Source organism: Prunus mume, linkage group LG3 (genome assembly GCF_029339155.1).
Source record: "Prunus mume cultivar Tortuosa linkage group LG3, ASM2933915v1, whole genome shotgun sequence".
In the NCBI taxonomy this organism is placed as follows: Eukaryota; Viridiplantae; Streptophyta; class Magnoliopsida; order Rosales; family Rosaceae; genus Prunus; species Prunus mume.
Genome location: NC_142700.1, coordinates 26,256,729 through 26,273,389, shown reverse-complemented (window position 1 = coordinate 26,273,389; position 16,661 = coordinate 26,256,729). Strand labels below are relative to the sequence as shown.

Here is a 16,661-nt window from a genome sequence, read left to right as displayed (position 1 = left end):
AGATAGATTATGTGTCTAATAAAAGTGGTTTGAAGACATACATGTAACTGCCGCAAAGGTATACCACTCTTGACTCTTCAGAGCCAAAAGGGAGAGACCGGCTCATCCATGTGGCTGCCTACAAATTTGCAGAATATTATTGATTTCAATCCATTTGACTGCATGCTTCTTACTGTTTTTTTGTTAGCTTTGATCTTTATATATCTATGGCTTTATTGGAGAAGGAGAAAGATGCTCTTTCAATTGAAGCTAATCGTGCATGTCATTTTGTTCCAAAGCTTTTTATAAGAAAAGAAAAAAGATGGAATCCGAGAAGACAAGACTCCCTAAGAGCGTCCTGTAAACCAATTATTCGATCTGGAGATCCCAGCAAGGCTGCCGGAGAAATCACTAAACCCAGGGATGTCTCTTGCAAAGAAGAATTCATAGAGAAAGCACAAGCCGAGCAGCGACTCTTCTGCAAGTGGAAGCTGCGACGTCCTTACTCTGCTATATAAAGACAAGTCTCATACTAGACATTATAAAGAGAAGTGTCATACTAATCCCTCCTCTCTTGCATTTTCATTCAAGGTTTAGTTTTTTTCATCAATAATTGTTATCAGGATAACATCCAATGCAGCTTGCGAAAAACCTTTTTACTTTAATGATGAAATAAATAAATAAATCGACCGGACGACCTAAAAACATCACGAATACCACAGAAGGGCACCCCTGCTTCTTCTGCTAAACAGCAATCCATATTTCCATCTCTTTTTTATTTTTAATTTTTTTTCTTTCTACCTACCCTGTGACCATTTTTGGTTTGGACCACTGGATCTGGATAATAACACATGTGGTTTGAACCTCTGAGCTTAACATCTGAATCTCCGTGAACATTATCCAACTTCTATCTTTGCATCTGCGCATCTCAGCTTCAATCTGTTTGAAAACTATTTATATAGTCAGCCCTTCTCTTTCTGCAGTGTATAAGCGCACACGCACACAAATACACTATAACAGAAACCCATCAAACATAAACTTCTTTTAAATGACAAGAACAACATCAACTATTTGAATTTAACACTTCTCTATCAACACAGTTGAATAAGTTGACAAAAGACTGTCTGGTAGAGAGAAGATATAGGAAGACATATATAAATAAAGTAACCGATGAACGTTTTTTTGGTAAAATTTTGGATATACTTTTCTTTCAAAGAATATTATTTGAAAACATTATCTCTCAGATCTTGCCCCAAAAGAATTGCCAAAACATCATTCCAGTATTAAGTTAAGGAACAGAACAACAAATAGCAAAGAGAATCATGGATTTCCTTGGAATTGTTTTTAAAATAGAAAATGCACAAGTTTGCAATCCTTAACTTTTAGGAAGTAAAGTTAACCGTCCTTTTTCCCTTTTGGGTGATGAAAGCTCTATCATTCTCTCTCGTGCAACCATGAATGTATTTGAGAAACCAATTTATCCAAATTTCATGTTAAAATACTCACTTGAAAAGTAGGCTGCATTACACAAGTTTACCTCTCAGGAGTAGTTGTCCAGAGTTTTATCCAAACTGTTCTTAATAATGCTAACCAGTTACCCTGCCAAAAAAGTAACAGATAGATTTCAAAATTTGTTTCCAAAATATGAAAAAGACGAAGAGAAAAAAAAACAGATGTTCTTTCAGTAACATTCCAAGAGCATCAGTTCGTTTAACGATGCAAAGAAAATACATTAACACTATCACAAAATAGAAAAAGGGAAATCTATTAAATCAGTTGGAATAAGAACAGAAACTCACATTGAGCCCATCAACTGAGGAAACCAGTGTGGCTGACAGTTGACTTTGAGAAAATGTTTCTGGACTTGTCCAGTCATACATGAATATGGCAAGTTGTTTGTTTACTACAAGTAGTGTCTTCCCATCATACACACAGGCAGAACCACTTTCAGTCTAGCAATGCAAGGCAGTTGCAGCTAGTTAGTCAACTTTCATTCAGATTCAACATTACACTTCAATATTAATAATCTCTGCTTGGTAGAGCAGGCTTAACAGCCCAAAAAAACTGTGTTTACATAATATGGCTAAAGGGGGGCTCTTTCATGGTGCTGACCAATATGCCAATCCAACTAGGATAGTTCTCTAGGTTATGTCATTTTCAGCACCAAAAGCATAGCCGGTTTCTAATGCAATATTCGAGCCACTCGAATTTTCCACCAAAGCTTCCTTGCTTCGTCTGTAAACCCTGAACTATAAAGACCATCAAAGACAGCCCGTTGGGTAGCCTTGGGTATTTTCTTCCCATGTCTTAAACATTTCATCATAAGCTTGGATGCCAATCGAAACCTTCCAGCCTTGCAAAGATTGTGCACCAAGGAGGTGTAGGTAAATGAATCTTTAGTTCCATTGATTTGTACAATTCCATTGCACGATCGATTATGACCAGCTTTACATAAGCCATCAATCATGCAGTTGAGGGCAACCAAGTTTTCATGGAAGCCCATCATTTTCATATAATGTAAATGTTTTTGAGCCTCGCTCATATTACCGGCCTTACACAATCCATCAATTATAATTGTGTGGGTATACTTGTCACACAGCAGACCTCCATTCTCCATTTCATCCAACAGCTTATAGGCAGCTTCAAACTTACCTTCTCTACAATACATATTGAGTAAGGTGTTGTAAGCTACTAAATCAAGTTCAATGCCATTCCTTATTGTCTGTTCCATGCAAGCATTTGCCTCTTCTATCCTCCCAGTCTTAACGAAAGCAGCAACGACTGTGCAGTATGCATAGCCATCAAAAGTATACCCTTTACCCATCATAACTGACATAATCTCAAGCCCTTTGTCATACTTGTTGGACCTAAAGCAGCATTTCAAAACAGTAGTGTAGGTTATGAGATTTGGCTCATGGCCTGAGTCCCCAAGTTCCTTTAGAATTCTCCTTGCTTGTCTCAACCTGCGTGTCTTGCATAGCCAGTTGATAAGAATATTGTATGTCACCAATTGGGGAACAAATCCATGGCGTCGCAAATTCCTATATAACATAAGGGCATTATCGGTGTATCCATTGTTACAAAGGCCATTAATCATTATGTTAAGCGTAGCTGGGTGGGGAGGAAGATTGCTAAGTAAAATATCCTGAAATACTCTGTTGGCTTCATCAGGTTTTCCTAATTTAAAGAAACAATGCATCAGAATGTTGTAGCTCCATAAATTAGGATGTATACCTGCTAGTAACATTTCCTCAAACAAATCCAGGGATCGTGACAATAAGCAATTCTGGGTCGCCCCGGACATCAAAGAATTGTAAGTAATGACATTTGGACTTATCCCAGCTTCTTTCATTCTATGAATAACAGAATAAGCTGCATCTAAGCTAACAAACCGCGAATATGCACTAACCAAAGTATTGTAAGTTACCACATCTGGAATCACCCCTAGTCTTATACCGTCAATTACAATGGCTTCTGCTTTCTCCAATAGCCGGACTTTACAAAATGAAGCTGTGCATATGTTCAACAGCTTAGTCGATAATCCACCAACCATCATTTACATCATCACACATAATGACTTCCCACGAGAAACCCAAGCCAAGCCTAAAATATCCCAAAATACAATAAACTCGTTTTTTTTTTGTCAGTAAACAACACAAGAGTGTTATCAAATCAAATTGATGTGAATCCCGAAATCCCTAAATTCTAGCTTAGCTATGAAGTTAGGAACACAATCAGAAATTAAATGACAACACGAGGAGGCTAGGAGCTCACCAGGTCCCGTGGAGTATGGAGACTATTGACGGAGAAACAAGAAGAAACAGAAGAGAGGAGGCTGGACCCTGGAAATAGCGGTTGCTGCTGCAACCTGCAAGATAGGGCACTGTCGGGTCGGGTCGGGTCGGGCTGGGCTTGGTGCAACCTACTCTACTGGGGGTAGGTTTTAGGGTGGTTTTTTAAACATTTTTTTAATTTAATTTAGAGAATTAAAAATATGGATCCCGTGGATGACATGTGGATACTAAATAAATACACGTAATAACATGACTCAAGGGACTTCTCCAAACGTATCTAGTACCTGCCTCTCCCTCCATCTCCTACGATCTCATCTCTCTTACCTCTCCTTTTTCCGACGGCTTCTTCTTCCTCACCTCACTTCTCCGACGGCTGCATCTTCCTACCTTTTACTCTCGCATTTCGTTTTCTCAATCCCAAATCCTTGCCCCTTATCTCTCCTCTTCTCGCTGTTCCTTCTCAATCTTCGCAACTCAGCTACTACTTCATTAGTCGCTTCTGGTACACCTAAATTCAGCTCCTTTTTCGCTCTCTATTGCTCTTCCTCAAGACTTGAACGCAAGCACACACGAACGCACATATGTATATGCACTAATTTCTGTGTTCCGCTTCTTCAGTGTACTGTGGCAGCAGAATAACAAAATTGAAAGAGGCAAGCTTTTCTTTCACACTTATGGCAATGTAAGTATCGTTTCATCATTTTTTCTTATTGATTTCTATACATGATTATTTTTGCGACTTATACATAGTTGTAGTCTTGTGCTGTTGTTCTGTTCGTAGGTTTCTAATTTCTGATAATATGGGTATGATTTTTAATAGATTGTGAGATTTAATGGATCTTCTGGTTGTGCTAATTTCTGAGTGAGGGATTTGGTTTGGTATGTTGGGTTATGAATTTGTTTGGAACGTGAAGGGGAAAACTATGTATTCACATGTTTAACTCAAATTGTGACAAGGCTGTGGATTTTCTGAAAAAAGTGGTTTCTGCATAAATCAGCACTTCCCTTTGTTTATCTGTTCTATTTATTGCCTAGTTTCGTATATCATTCTTTTCCTTACTGCGTCTTCTAAGCTGACTTTTCATAGTGCACTTACTTAGCATAAAACATTTAAGGATAATTCCTTTTTGCATTTTTTTCAATTTGTAGTGGAGCTGTTGTTGGTTTTGTTTCGGAGTTCTCTAGTTCTTTACTCGGTGGATGTCTTGTCCATTGTTTTGTAGTTTTCCTCTCTCCTTGTTGAAAATGTGGTTCTTTATGATAAATTGAGGTAAGGTATCTAGTTAAGAAATTGATCACCTTACAACTATAACAGTGTTGGGTTTTCCAGTCCATCATGAGTTTCGTAAGCTTATGCCTTCTTTTTGTGGTGTTCTTGACCAGCTCTGTATTTTATTGTTATATGCAATAAAAAAAAATTTCTTTTTTCTTTTTAAAAAAAAAAAAAAACACTAATAGTCTTGGAGGATATGAATCCTATTCTCAATTGGATTTGCTTTCCCAATCAAAGAAGGTTTTATAAACATGGTATTCAGATTCCTTTATGATTAGAATTCCTAATTGATGAAGCCCACTATCGTGGCTATACAAGATCTGTTGTGCCAGTTCACAAAATTTAAACTGAATATCAGGTGTTTGATGAAATGCTAAATCTATTACCTTGATGCCTTTTTAAATCTATTAACTGGCGCTTCATTTTGTTTTTTTGGATCTAGACATGCTTCTTCTATACTCTAAAATAATTGGAAGTATGGAATGAGAGAAAGAAAAACCATTACATAAGAGAAAAGGCATAAGAAGAATGGAAATAGTTTCTAGAAAGAAAAAGAATTATAGAAGATGCATACAAAGACTCTTAAGCTTCTACCTTTAGTACTGAACCTTTCTCAGCTTCACCCATTTGTGGGGAGGAAAATTGGGTGGAGAGGGAGTTGGCTGGTGATATAGAACAGTAGAAGGAACGTAGGTGCTGCTGATTTTATTTTTTTAATAAATTTTACAGACTCGTTTTTAAAGCTGTCCATTTTTTTTTAAAATGAACTTGCTCTATTTTAATATTTGTATGCAGATTATTGTTCTTTTGGGGTTTTCGAAGTTTTCCAAAGGGTAGTTTTGACTTCAAATTCATAAAAGTGTAAAATGATATGCGAGTCAGTTGCTGTGCATTTAGTCAACATGATTTTTATTTTAGAATGGTCCGCATTTTTACAAGCACATTTGAAATTGTGTTATTGGTTACTTACATGTTTTTGTTTTGTTTTTTCTTTCCTTATATGTTATGATTTTGATTTTGTATGTGCTTGTTAAGTTGACGCTCCATTAAGTAGATTTTTCGACCAAAGAAAATTTAAGTGGATTTGCAGTTATTATGGTAGCATGCTTTTATTTTGTTTTGTTTTCTCATGGTGCTGCTTTTTTTGCATGTCAGTGGATCTAACAATAACAGGGTCTACAATGACTCTACATTGGAGCAATACTTAGCTTAAAGTCTCATCAGAAGCTACAATGAATGAGATATGAAGTTGGATGTTTTTGTCTTCATCGGGTGTCTTTACCAGCCTCTTCTCTGACACCAAGGCATTGTATTATGCTTGGAGGGTTAAGTTCCTTTTACAGCTGGAACAAAAGCCTTTATTAGCTGCCATTTTCCTATTGGAATGGTAGTTCTTGTCTTACGTTTCGTATAGTTGCACAATGGATGAAATGACCTCATTAGCTTGGATGTCGGAACTATACCAAAGTAAAGTGGTGCAATAACTCAAAGCACAAACTGCACTCTTGAACTAAAAGCCAACTGACTTGATGGGTAAGGAAAACTTATCGGAAGCTAGCATCGGAGCTAGTGAGGAAGGTGACTCACCTGGACAGAGTGATTCTTTAGGTACTCACTCACGCCATAGTCTTGACAATGAGGCCGGCTTATCAACTTGTCGCGTGTGCCAATGTGCTGAATCTGACAAAAGGGGAGATGCAGCGTTAGAGTTTTTGGGTATCACTCCTCCTATACAAGAAACATGTATAAGCCATGGGCAAGTAAAGCCCGATAGCAGGGTAGCCCTTAAAGATGCTGAAGGTGATATGCATGTCAAGAAAAATGCTGGAAAAGAATCTGGGTTTTTGGAGTTTATAAGCCCTGATGGAGAGGTTTTCATTTGTGGTGCTGATTTAGAGACAGGTTCATGTCACCATGAAGACACATTAGTTGAGCTTGGTTGCTCTTGCAAAAATGACCTTGCTTTGGTACACTACGCGTGTGCACTCAAATGGTTTATCAACCATGGGTCCACTGTTTGTGAAATCTGTGGACGTCTTGCAAAAAATATCAGAATTTCAGACTTCAAAAAGGTTATGATTTCCTTGAAGGAGTATGAAATATTGAGGGAAAGAACAGCTAGGGGAGAACCGGATGCCACACAGGTTAACACAAGTACAGGTATAGATCCTGATGCTGTAGCTGCTATCAGAAGGCAACGACTGAGTGAGATTTCACTATGGTTTACCCCGCATAATAATAGTAACAATAATAACAATACAAGTACCAATTCTGTTTCAATTTCACAAGCTGTATCAGAACAACCTCAGAATACTGTTGTTGCCCCTGCTGAAAATCCTGCAACCAAGTGGGCTGTGGAAGGTACCGGGATTCTGCTTGCTACAGGGCTGCTTACTGTTACTCTTGCATGGCTTATCGCTCCTCGTGTTGGGAAGGTATGTCAAAATTGGTGTCATTCAGCTTATTAAAAAAAGGGTACAGATTGGAAAATATTTCTTCAACATCCTGGGGAAACTTAATTAATTTGTCTATTGACTTATCTTTACATGCTGGTAAAATTCAAAACTTTTCACAAGCATGCACTGACTGACCTTCCAAATTGCATGTGAGGGACCAGAAGGAGAAAGATTTAGTATTCCCATAGTACTCCCATCACTTTTCTTCTGCGACAGTATGCATGCCTTTTGATGCTAAAAATGGATCTTTGCTATAATCCCCATGCACTCCATCTTTTCTTTTCTGGTTCTTTTTTCCTTTCCGTCTCCTTCGATGACCCATCATCTAGATTAAGAAGTCCAACCACCTCCTTGTCACCTAACACGTGCTTGTTCCACTATTTCAAGTCCTTTTGAGAGCTTGAAGCTTGTTTTCGAAAACAAAGACATGGTTAAAGCACAAAATTATAACCCCTCTGTGAACCTCTGATCTCTCCACAAAACCTTAAGAGTTAATTCACATATTCAATCAAATTAAATTGTGCCTTACCCTTGTGTAAGCCCCCACAATCTAACAAGTGTGTGGCCAGTGATTTGAAATGGTTGTTGGAAGCAAGCTTATCGGAACATCTGGGAAGGGCTCCTTGTCCATAGAAAATAAAGGATGCACTCTTAACATTGACAGTAACTCTTGATTATTGGACCTTGTGTAATCAACTCCCACTAGCAGCACATACATCAGAGCGCTGAACTCCACGAAATTCCCAAATTTTTTTACTGAAATCTGATCACCAAATATCCCCTCGCATCCCCCAAGCTTCATAACATATTTCCGTTGACAGAACGTATAAAGAAACCCAACCATCCAAACATTGAAGTATACATTAGATTGATAACCTACTCTCATGTCCTTCACCTTCCTAAACATCCTCATACCCAATGAAGTAAAGGGCCCTTGCTTGCCAATACCTGACATGTAATTCAGGAAAACAACTTTCCTATAAACTCTGTATGAAAGGACAAAAGATGTACTCACCTTAATTTTTGAAAGCAGACAACATCAACATGCCAACCCTTTTACCAAATATTTAATAATCAAAGTGTTTCGTAGGTCATTCACATTTTGGACATGTGAAGATAAAGTTCTTGTCTTCATCTCGAATCAAAGCATGGGATTTCAATCAACATCCTGATATTTGTCTATTGAGGCCTTTTTTTTTTTCACATCAAGTTATGCTACACATTTCTGTCCTATATTTTCTGATGAACTCTAGTTGGGTGTGCAGAAAACTGCCAAAAGCGGTCTTCATATTCTCCTGGGAGGAATTTGTGCTTTAACAGTAGTGGTTTTCTTCCGCTTTGTAAGTAACTTATATCTCTCCTTCATTTATCATGCGTAAATTGTATCTGATTGATTTTCATTGGCTCATCTATGGCTACATCAGGATTTAATATGGTTGGGTTTATTCAATGTTTTCCAGTATATATGATTTTATTAATTAATGGATATTCACGGAGATACTGATGTAGAACAACTAACGAGAAAGGATCTTAGAAGATAAAAGGAATTAGGTTCAAGAGAAGAGGAATAAATTGACAGAACAAGGAGAGAATTAGAAACAGAACTTATAGATCTTAGAAGAGAAGACACAGAGAGAGATACTTAAGGAGAAAATCTGTTTTTCAGTCATTTAAGTCTGCCTCAATTGAATTACAAAGCATCCATTTATAATGACCTAATTTTGGTAGAAACAGGAAAGTAATAAGAACTAGAAGCTAACAAATAGTATAGGAAACTCAATTAAAATAACCCTATTTCAACTCTCTAACTCATTCTGCATTTGATACCGTAAGCTAAGGGTGTGGGAGAGTTGGTTGAGACATTTATATAAAATTTTATATATAAAAAAGGCTTAATTGTCGATGTGCCCCCAGTGCGTCGCCGAAAATCTCACTTTGCCCCCCTACGCTTCAAACTGAGTCAATATGCCCCATGTGCTTTATTTTTGTGTCCCCCATTACCCCCTTCCGTCAGTTTGGTCAGTAAAACTGTTAACTTGCTTACGTGGCATGAGTATTTTAGCTATTTTAGCAATTAAAAATTTTCAAATTTTAAATTAAATGTTAAAAAACTGTTTAAAACATTTTAATAATTAGAAAGTTCTTTTTTTAAAATAAAAAAAAAATTAAAGCCCCTAGCACCCGAATAGCCCCACCACCACAACAACCCAACCCTTCCCCACCGCCACCCGCTGCCCCCAACCTATGGCCACCACTCATATGATACCCCCACCCAGGTGACGCACCCACCCCAAATCATTAATAACAATCAATCCCAACCCACCTAGCCACTTTCAACCCCCAGCCATACTCACCCCGAGCTGACACCCCAAATCCACACCCAACCTCACAAATCCAATCTGCTCCAAGCCGTAGCCATCCCAACAAATTACCCGAATGCTAAAACCCCAAGGCACAAGAACTTCTCTTATCTTCTCCAACTGGGTTTGATTTGATTTCATGCTTGTCATTTTCACATATTCTCTGTGCAGCCATGATGGTTATGCGATTGGAGTTTACAAACAGTAAACTCATATTGAAGAACTTTATTTTGTTTTTTATTTTTTTTGCCATGGCGGAGGAGAAATCAGGATGGCAAGATGGGGAGGGAATGGTAAGCATGGGTTGGGGGTGGTTGTTGGCGATGGGTAAGGGTTGGGTTGTGGTGGTGGGGGTCTATTCGGGTGCTGGGGGATATATATTTTCCCTCTTTTCTAATTTATTTTATTATTAAAATGTTTTTAAACTGTTTTAAAATTTTGAGAATTTTTAATAGTTAAAATTACTAAAATAACCATACCACGTCAGCAAGTTAACGATTTTAGTGACCAAACTAACGGAATGAGGTAACGGGGGAAACAAAAATAAAGCATAGGGGGCATATTGACTCAGTTTGAAGTGTAGGGGGCAAAGTGAGATTTTCAGTGAAGCACAGGGGGCACATTGATAATTGAGCCTAAAAAAAAAATATTCACAAATTTGAGTAAGATAAATATAAAAATGCTTTCTTGGTAAAGTACTCTCCTTAATTGAACCGCACCACTATAAAATAAAGAAAATCACAAATTTGATTTTCACAGTAAACTCATAAAATATAAAAGGCTATAATCAAGCTAGCTGCACTTTGTGTGCATGTGTCTGGATGCCCTTTAGTTTACATAGATAGGATTGCAGATGACCTGTTGATTGATAATGATTTTCTCTTTGGATTTTATTTTGTATGCACGCATGCATAAATGCATATCCTAAATGTTAGCAGTAGCAAACTGAAAACTACTTTGCCAACTTCCTTTGGCAACCTGAAACTATTATGTACCTACTCAAGAGAAAAGAATGAAATAAGATGCCCAAGATATGCTGCACCTTTGTTCTGTTCTCTGAAACTGTAAGTAGACTGCGATAGTTATTTTATCTTTTGCGTGAGGGGAGATGGTTGGCGGGTGGGATATTGGTTTATGTTGTTTCATCTCCATCCCGTATTCTTTATCTTATTGTGTTTCACATAGAATTGATCTGTATAAATTTTAGTACCTTGAAATAGAAGATGACCAAGCCAGCAATTGCTGGGATGCAAAAATGTGGGTGGCTCTTTTAATTAATTTTAAAACGATTAGTTCGCAGATTGGAAGTTTGGTTACTCCATTCTGTTTCAACTAAAGAGATGTATTCAGAGAAGTTTTTCTATGAACAAGCTTTGAGGAAATTTTGATTATACACATGAATTTGAGTGCAGTCACGAGAATTAAGTATGGACCTAATGACAATGAGATGTATAAATCCCCATAATAATCTCCTATTTGTTTCCTATATAAAAACAATAATAATATTTTTGCTTTTAAATGTGGCAGTTTGTGCTCACCAGAATCAAGTATGGACCTGCTCGCTACTGGGCAATATTATTCGTCTTTTGGTTTCTTGTCTTTGGTATTTGGGCTTCACGGACACACAGTTCTCATACAACATAATTTTTATGTATATAGTTTATGCATATTAATCCATTATTTCTTCTTGCAAAGAAACTCTACAGAACTTCGTTTATATTTCAGAGATTATTTGGTTGGCTGCCATCGATGGGAAAGTGTGAGTGAGCTATGGATGTATTAAATGCACTGTAGGATGTGAATATACTGTGTATTTTCCCTTTTCAAGAAGAAGATATTTGCAATCACATGATGTAGCCAACAACCAACAACCGAAAAAAAGGGTTGCATGATATAATTGGCTGCATTTTTATGGTTTTTATTCCTTTCGAAATTCATGTTACATGTCCAAATTTATGGGTCATCATACCTCAGTTCATGGATTATGCTCTTCTTTCGAATAAAATCATTCAGGAAAATTCACTGAATGATGAACATGGAATTTTCGTGGTAATCCGATATATGTTGGGCATTTCCACTGATTTAAATTGGCTGAACTGGATCAACTAGTACAATTTGATGTCTCTTTCTTTTTTCCAAAAATCTGGCGTTAAATCAAAAGCGGTCCAGTCTATGATTTAGAATTTGGCGTTAAATCGAAAATTGTACTCAGTTGAGGGGATTGTTGGCTCAACGCCGGTATCTAGAAAGGACATACCGACATGGTCAGTGCAGGCATGAGGGATTGTTGGCTCAACAAATGCAGATAATTAGTCGCCGCATTATGCCAGTACCAGAAAACATCTATGTAGTAGTATATTCTATCATATATTACCAGTGCAGACAGATTTACCTTCTACATATCACATACATGTGCCCAGGTGGTGTGTTCATTATAATTGACTATGTAATAGTGCGTGGAAAAGGGGTAAAGAAAAGGAAAACCCGACTTGGCGATTTCTCGACGACTGTTTAAAACATTTCAAATTGCTTGACACCCCTAAATTAACTCCTTCTCTATCTCTGTTAACTTTAATCTTACATGTTTCTATTTATCTTTGAATTCATCTATCCCTTTCTCTCACTTTCTCCCAATCATAATTCTCTCTTCTGCGTCCTTTAAATTCCCACATTGTCCTGCATAAACTGTTTACTGAAGACTCATGGATTGCACACATTATGGTGGATTGTTTCACAGATTTATTTACCATTGTAAGTTCTCTAATAAGGAAACAATAACCAAGAACAAGAACCATCACGAAGGTATTTCTTTAAAGACATCCAAATTATAGAAATCAGTTCAATGTCCTAGTACCTTAACCCAATCAAGAATGTCAACAACTGAACAATTTGAGGGCCTTCATATCCTGAAGCAATCAAAGAGAGAAACAATGCTATGCGGTAGAAAACAATATATCACACTGATATTTGTCAATCAGACTTCCAGTCAAAAGCCTACGGGAACACTATGAAAACAGTGACACATATCACCATTATAAACCAATACCAAAAGACTTTGGCCGAGATTTGTTCTTACTTGACAACTTCATCAGTTTTGCATGTTCTTCTTCCTCTTCCTGCTTTTTTCTCCTTGCAGCCTCTTCTTTCTGTCTCTGAATCAGCTCCAACTCTCGATACCGTTCCTCTTCTTTGCTCTGCTGTTCCAAAGCTTCTCTTCTCTGAGCCTCTTCCACCCTCCTCCGATTCTCCTCCAGCATCTTATCAAGCTCTTCTCTCTCTTTCCGAGCTTGTTCCTAAGTGACGTAGGGAACCATATCAAAGGATCATATAGATCACAAAAATGATAACATAAAATGTAAATATATATATATATATATATGAGTGCATGTATGTATAAGTAAGCGTGCATAGTTTAATCACATGCACAGCACAAGAAATCTTCAGCTATGACAACAAAAGGTAGAGAAACAGTGATTGATTCAACTACAGGCAACCTAACTGAGAGAACACGACAGCATTGACGATGTCGCCAATGATATTTAACCCAGTTTACTCATTAAACAGTCACTATTCCAGGGCAAAAATTACCAAAGCTAAGATGGAATGCCACACGTACTTGTAGCATGGGGCTCATCATAGGCAGTTGATTATTGACCTGAACAGCCATCTTGATTAATAAATTCATATTTGTCAACCATCTTTGGTAGCATGTGCAATTTGGTCTTCATAATCTTCTTTTTTCATGTTCTAGTGAAGCACATTTGTTCCTTCATTAAAAACAAAGACCAGTTTTAAATTGGTTTTTGTTTTAATTTTGTTTCGCATTTCTCCACCCCTCTCAACTCTTTCACATCTTCCTTTCCTCTATTTCCTCAATTGAGAAAAAAACAAAACAAAACAAAACAAAAAGACTACTAATGTGACTAACTCAATAAAAAATTCAACCAGTGATCAAACCTCAAACAAATATTGCAATACACACATTCACTTGACTTCATTTCGTGTTCATATATCGACCCAGATGAAAGGGATAAGATAATGGTCAGAAGCCAAGTTGCTTACTTCTTTCCGTCTTGCTTCAACAAGAGCAGCTTCCTTTTCTTTTTCAAGTTGGGCTTTAACATCATCAAACAATTTCTTCTGACCTTCTTCTATACGCCTCTCGATTTCTAACTTGACTTCATTAGAAGACAACCTCTCCTCCACATTCTTCCGAATCGCTTCCTCAAGTCTCATTGCAGTCTCTTCTTCTAACCGTTTGAGTTCTGCCTCCTGTTGACGCCTGACAGATAATGGCACATTCAGAATGGATAATAAACAGACTATAGAAGAAAAATGTGAGCAGCAAACAAAAATTCCAATCAAATCATTGTAACATGATCATCCTCATATATTATACACTACCACAGAAAGCATGCCTCACCAGTCACTAAGACACTAGCAATTGTTTATGGATTATAAAATGCTGGGCAGTTGATAAAAGTTACCTGATTTTTTCTTCCTCCTCTTTCTTGAGTTTATCAGCACCATTTTTGCGTTCAGTTGAGGTTAGACGGGGCCCTGGAGACTTGGGTAAAGGAGGAGGAGACAAAGAGCTACTTCTACTCCTACTCCTACTTCTGTGTCGTCTATGTCGTCTGGGTGTCGGCGAACGACTCTTGCGCCGCCTGTAACTTGGCGAACGACTTCTCCGGCGACGTGGGGAGCCACTCGAACGATTTCTTCTATGTTTCCCAACAACATTTGCGAATTGCGAACAACCAAATTTAATTTAATACAATTCAACCCAATTCATTCAAAAAATTGCAGATATTTAAAAATGGGAAATTTGAGAACTGACCTGGAGTAGGGTGAGCGGCTTCGATCTCTACGGCTTCTCCCTCTGCTGTAGGATGGCGACCTTGATATGCTCCGTCCCATTTTTTCCCTTTATTTCTTTGTTTTTCTCTTTTTCTTTTTATTGTCATGGCTCTTCTTAAATGAGGAATCTAGTGAAAAACCCGAAACAAACGGCCAGCTCGCAAACAAACCCAAAATATTTTCGAAAGACAAAAAAACCCCTTCTATTTAGCACTAAAGATATGCAAGTTCTAGGGTTCTTTCCTGTTCTCTATTTGGGTAAATACTATCGGTAAACCACTCTGAGGGTGTATGCTCATGAAATCTAATTTTTACATTCTTCTAGAGAGGGATTGAGAAAAAATCTCAGTACTCTCCTTTAGCTTTCAATCAATAAAACTTCATTTGTTCATATACTTTCTCTTATTACACACTCTTACTTCAACCACAATTACTACCTCCGACCATTGTTAATACCTAGTCATAACAATTCTAGCAACAAAAGCAATTAAGTAAGTCTTTTTCTCTTTTATTTTTGGTTTTCTTAACAAACGTCCAAAACAAGAAAACATTTTTTTATAATTATGTTATTATCTTGCTAAACTGATGATCAATACTTTGTTTGAGCACTTGGCATCTTTGCAGTTCTATGTTCTAGGCATGGTTTGTGGTTGTTATTTTGGCTTTTAGAAACCTTGACTAAGACCCGCATAAAATATGGTATTCGAGCTTTAGTTTAGCACCTCAATAATATAATTTTACAGTAAAGTACCTTGAGGACAGAAGTCAATCAACACAAACGATAAAAAAACCAACGCTTTATAACATGTTAAAATTTTGTTAATTATCAAAACCACTAGTTAAAAACAATGAAACTTTTGCATGTTTGGCCCTTGGTGGACACCTATTAGAATAAATAAATAAAACGTTACAAGAATTAAAAAGATAGGAAGTTGAATACCAAGTAGAAATTAGGAATCTAGAAGAATTAATAAAATCACAAGAAGTAAGTAATTATCCAAGAAGAAAATTAGAAGTATAGAATAGCATAATAAGAAACCAGTATCATATACAAGTTTGTAAAGAATCCATAGAAGCATTTCAAGAGCATTTAGGCATATTAAAAGAAAAATGTAGACTTAGATAAATTTTAATTATATGATAGAGTACCTTAATTTAGAAATCAGTGAAGCACAAAAGAGAAAATTAACTTTAGATAATAATATATTAGTTTGTTAGTTTCCTAAAAAAGAACATAAACATTTATTACACAACATTAACAGTCCCTTAAAAAATAGTATTGTTGACCTTTTAATTAGTCAGGCAGAAAATATAAAATTTGAACATAATAAACATAATTGAATAATTCAACAGTTATTAGAATATTTCCAGAAAAATCCCCAAAAAACAATTAGACAAAACTTAGACTATATAACATCTCAATTAGAAAACAATAATAAAAATATTCAAAGATTTCTTAGTAAGAAATAAATCAAAGACCTCATAGATCTTATAGATAGCAAGCCAAAACAAGTAGAACTTCAATCATTAGAAATTGTTGAGCAATTAAAAGTAGAAGTGCAAAAAAGTCACTTAGTACAAAAAACACTAACTGAACAAGTAGAAAAGTTACATAATAAAATAGATATACTTTTAGTTTAATGATACATTCTAAAATTAATAATAAATATATTAAAGCATTAGAAAGAAGTTGGTAAACTAGATGATGAACCAAAATGTCTTACAAAATTCACAACATCTGTTGTAAGTAGTAATATCCCTATAAGACAAAATAATTTAATTATCCAATTAATTTTAAATCTAGCTGGAAAAGTAGATCAATTAGAAGAACAAATAGTAGAAATCAATCAAGTAGTGCACAATATACTACTTCCACATTACCCAAAGAATTAGTTGATAAACTAGAAAATTTAACCTTTGGAAATAATCCTCATAAAAG

General features: G+C 36.5%; 2 protein-coding genes, 1 long non-coding RNA gene and 1 pseudogene across 4 annotated transcripts; 1 reads left to right on the top strand and 3 right to left on the bottom strand.

Annotated features, from left to right (window-relative positions):
* Window positions 1-531: 531 nt before the first annotated feature.
* On the bottom strand, window positions 532-3,967 carry LOC103327077 (uncharacterized). Its single transcript, XR_016125052.1, has 2 exons — window positions 3,754-3,967; window positions 532-929 (listed from the first exon to the last, which is right to left on the bottom strand). It is a non-coding gene; the product is annotated as an uncharacterized LOC103327077 (long non-coding RNA).
* Window positions 621-3,729, bottom strand: LOC148919254 (uncharacterized; annotated as a pseudogene). Its single transcript, XR_016125050.1, has 2 exons — window positions 1,779-3,729; window positions 621-1,578 (listed from the first exon to the last, which is right to left on the bottom strand). The product of XR_016125050.1 is annotated as an uncharacterized LOC148919254 (transcript).
* A 68-nt stretch (window positions 3,968-4,035) lies between the features above and the next one.
* On the top strand, window positions 4,036-11,835 carry LOC103327076 (RING/FYVE/PHD zinc finger superfamily protein). Its single transcript, XM_008229360.2, has 5 exons — window positions 4,036-4,275; window positions 4,392-4,455; window positions 6,202-7,481; window positions 8,768-8,842; window positions 11,390-11,835. Exons 3-5 carry the CDS (start codon window positions 6,576-6,578, stop codon window positions 11,504-11,506), a joined length of 1,098 nt encoding a protein of 365 aa, XP_008227582.2. The 5' UTR covers window positions 4,036-4,275; window positions 4,392-4,455; window positions 6,202-6,575; the 3' UTR covers window positions 11,507-11,835.
* An 810-nt stretch (window positions 11,836-12,645) lies between these two features.
* Window positions 12,646-14,863, bottom strand: LOC103327075 (uncharacterized). Its single transcript, XM_008229358.3, has 4 exons — window positions 14,703-14,863; window positions 14,350-14,586; window positions 13,925-14,144; window positions 12,646-13,155 (listed from the first exon to the last, which is right to left on the bottom strand). The coding sequence occupies exons 1-4, from the start codon at window positions 14,780-14,782 to the stop codon at window positions 12,895-12,897; spliced, it is 798 nt and encodes a 265-aa protein (XP_008227580.1). The 5' UTR covers window positions 14,783-14,863; the 3' UTR covers window positions 12,646-12,894.
* Window positions 14,864-16,661: the final 1,798 nt, after the last annotated feature.

Coding starts and splice junctions, on each gene's coding strand:
- LOC103327076 (XM_008229360.2), top strand. CDS start 6,576: ATGGGTAAGGAAAACTTATCGGAAGCTAGCATCGGAGCTAGTGAGGAA. Junction 7,482..8,767: donor TCGCTCCTCGTGTTGGGAAG/GTATGTCAAAAT, acceptor TTGGGTGTGCAG/AAAACTGCCAAAAGCGGTCT. Junction 8,843..11,389: donor TAGTGGTTTTCTTCCGCTTT/GTAAGTAACTTA, acceptor TAAATGTGGCAG/TTTGTGCTCACCAGAATCAA.
- LOC103327075 (XM_008229358.3), bottom strand. CDS start 14,782: ATGGGACGGAGCATATCAAGGTCGCCATCCTACAGCAGAGGGAGAAGC. Junction 14,145..14,349: donor GAGGAGGAAGAAAAAATCAG/GTAACTTTTATC, acceptor ATTATCTGTCAG/GCGTCAACAGGAGGCAGAAC. Junction 13,156..13,924: donor TTGAAGCAAGACGGAAAGAA/GTAAGCAACTTG, acceptor TACGTCACTTAG/GAACAAGCTCGGAAAGAGAG.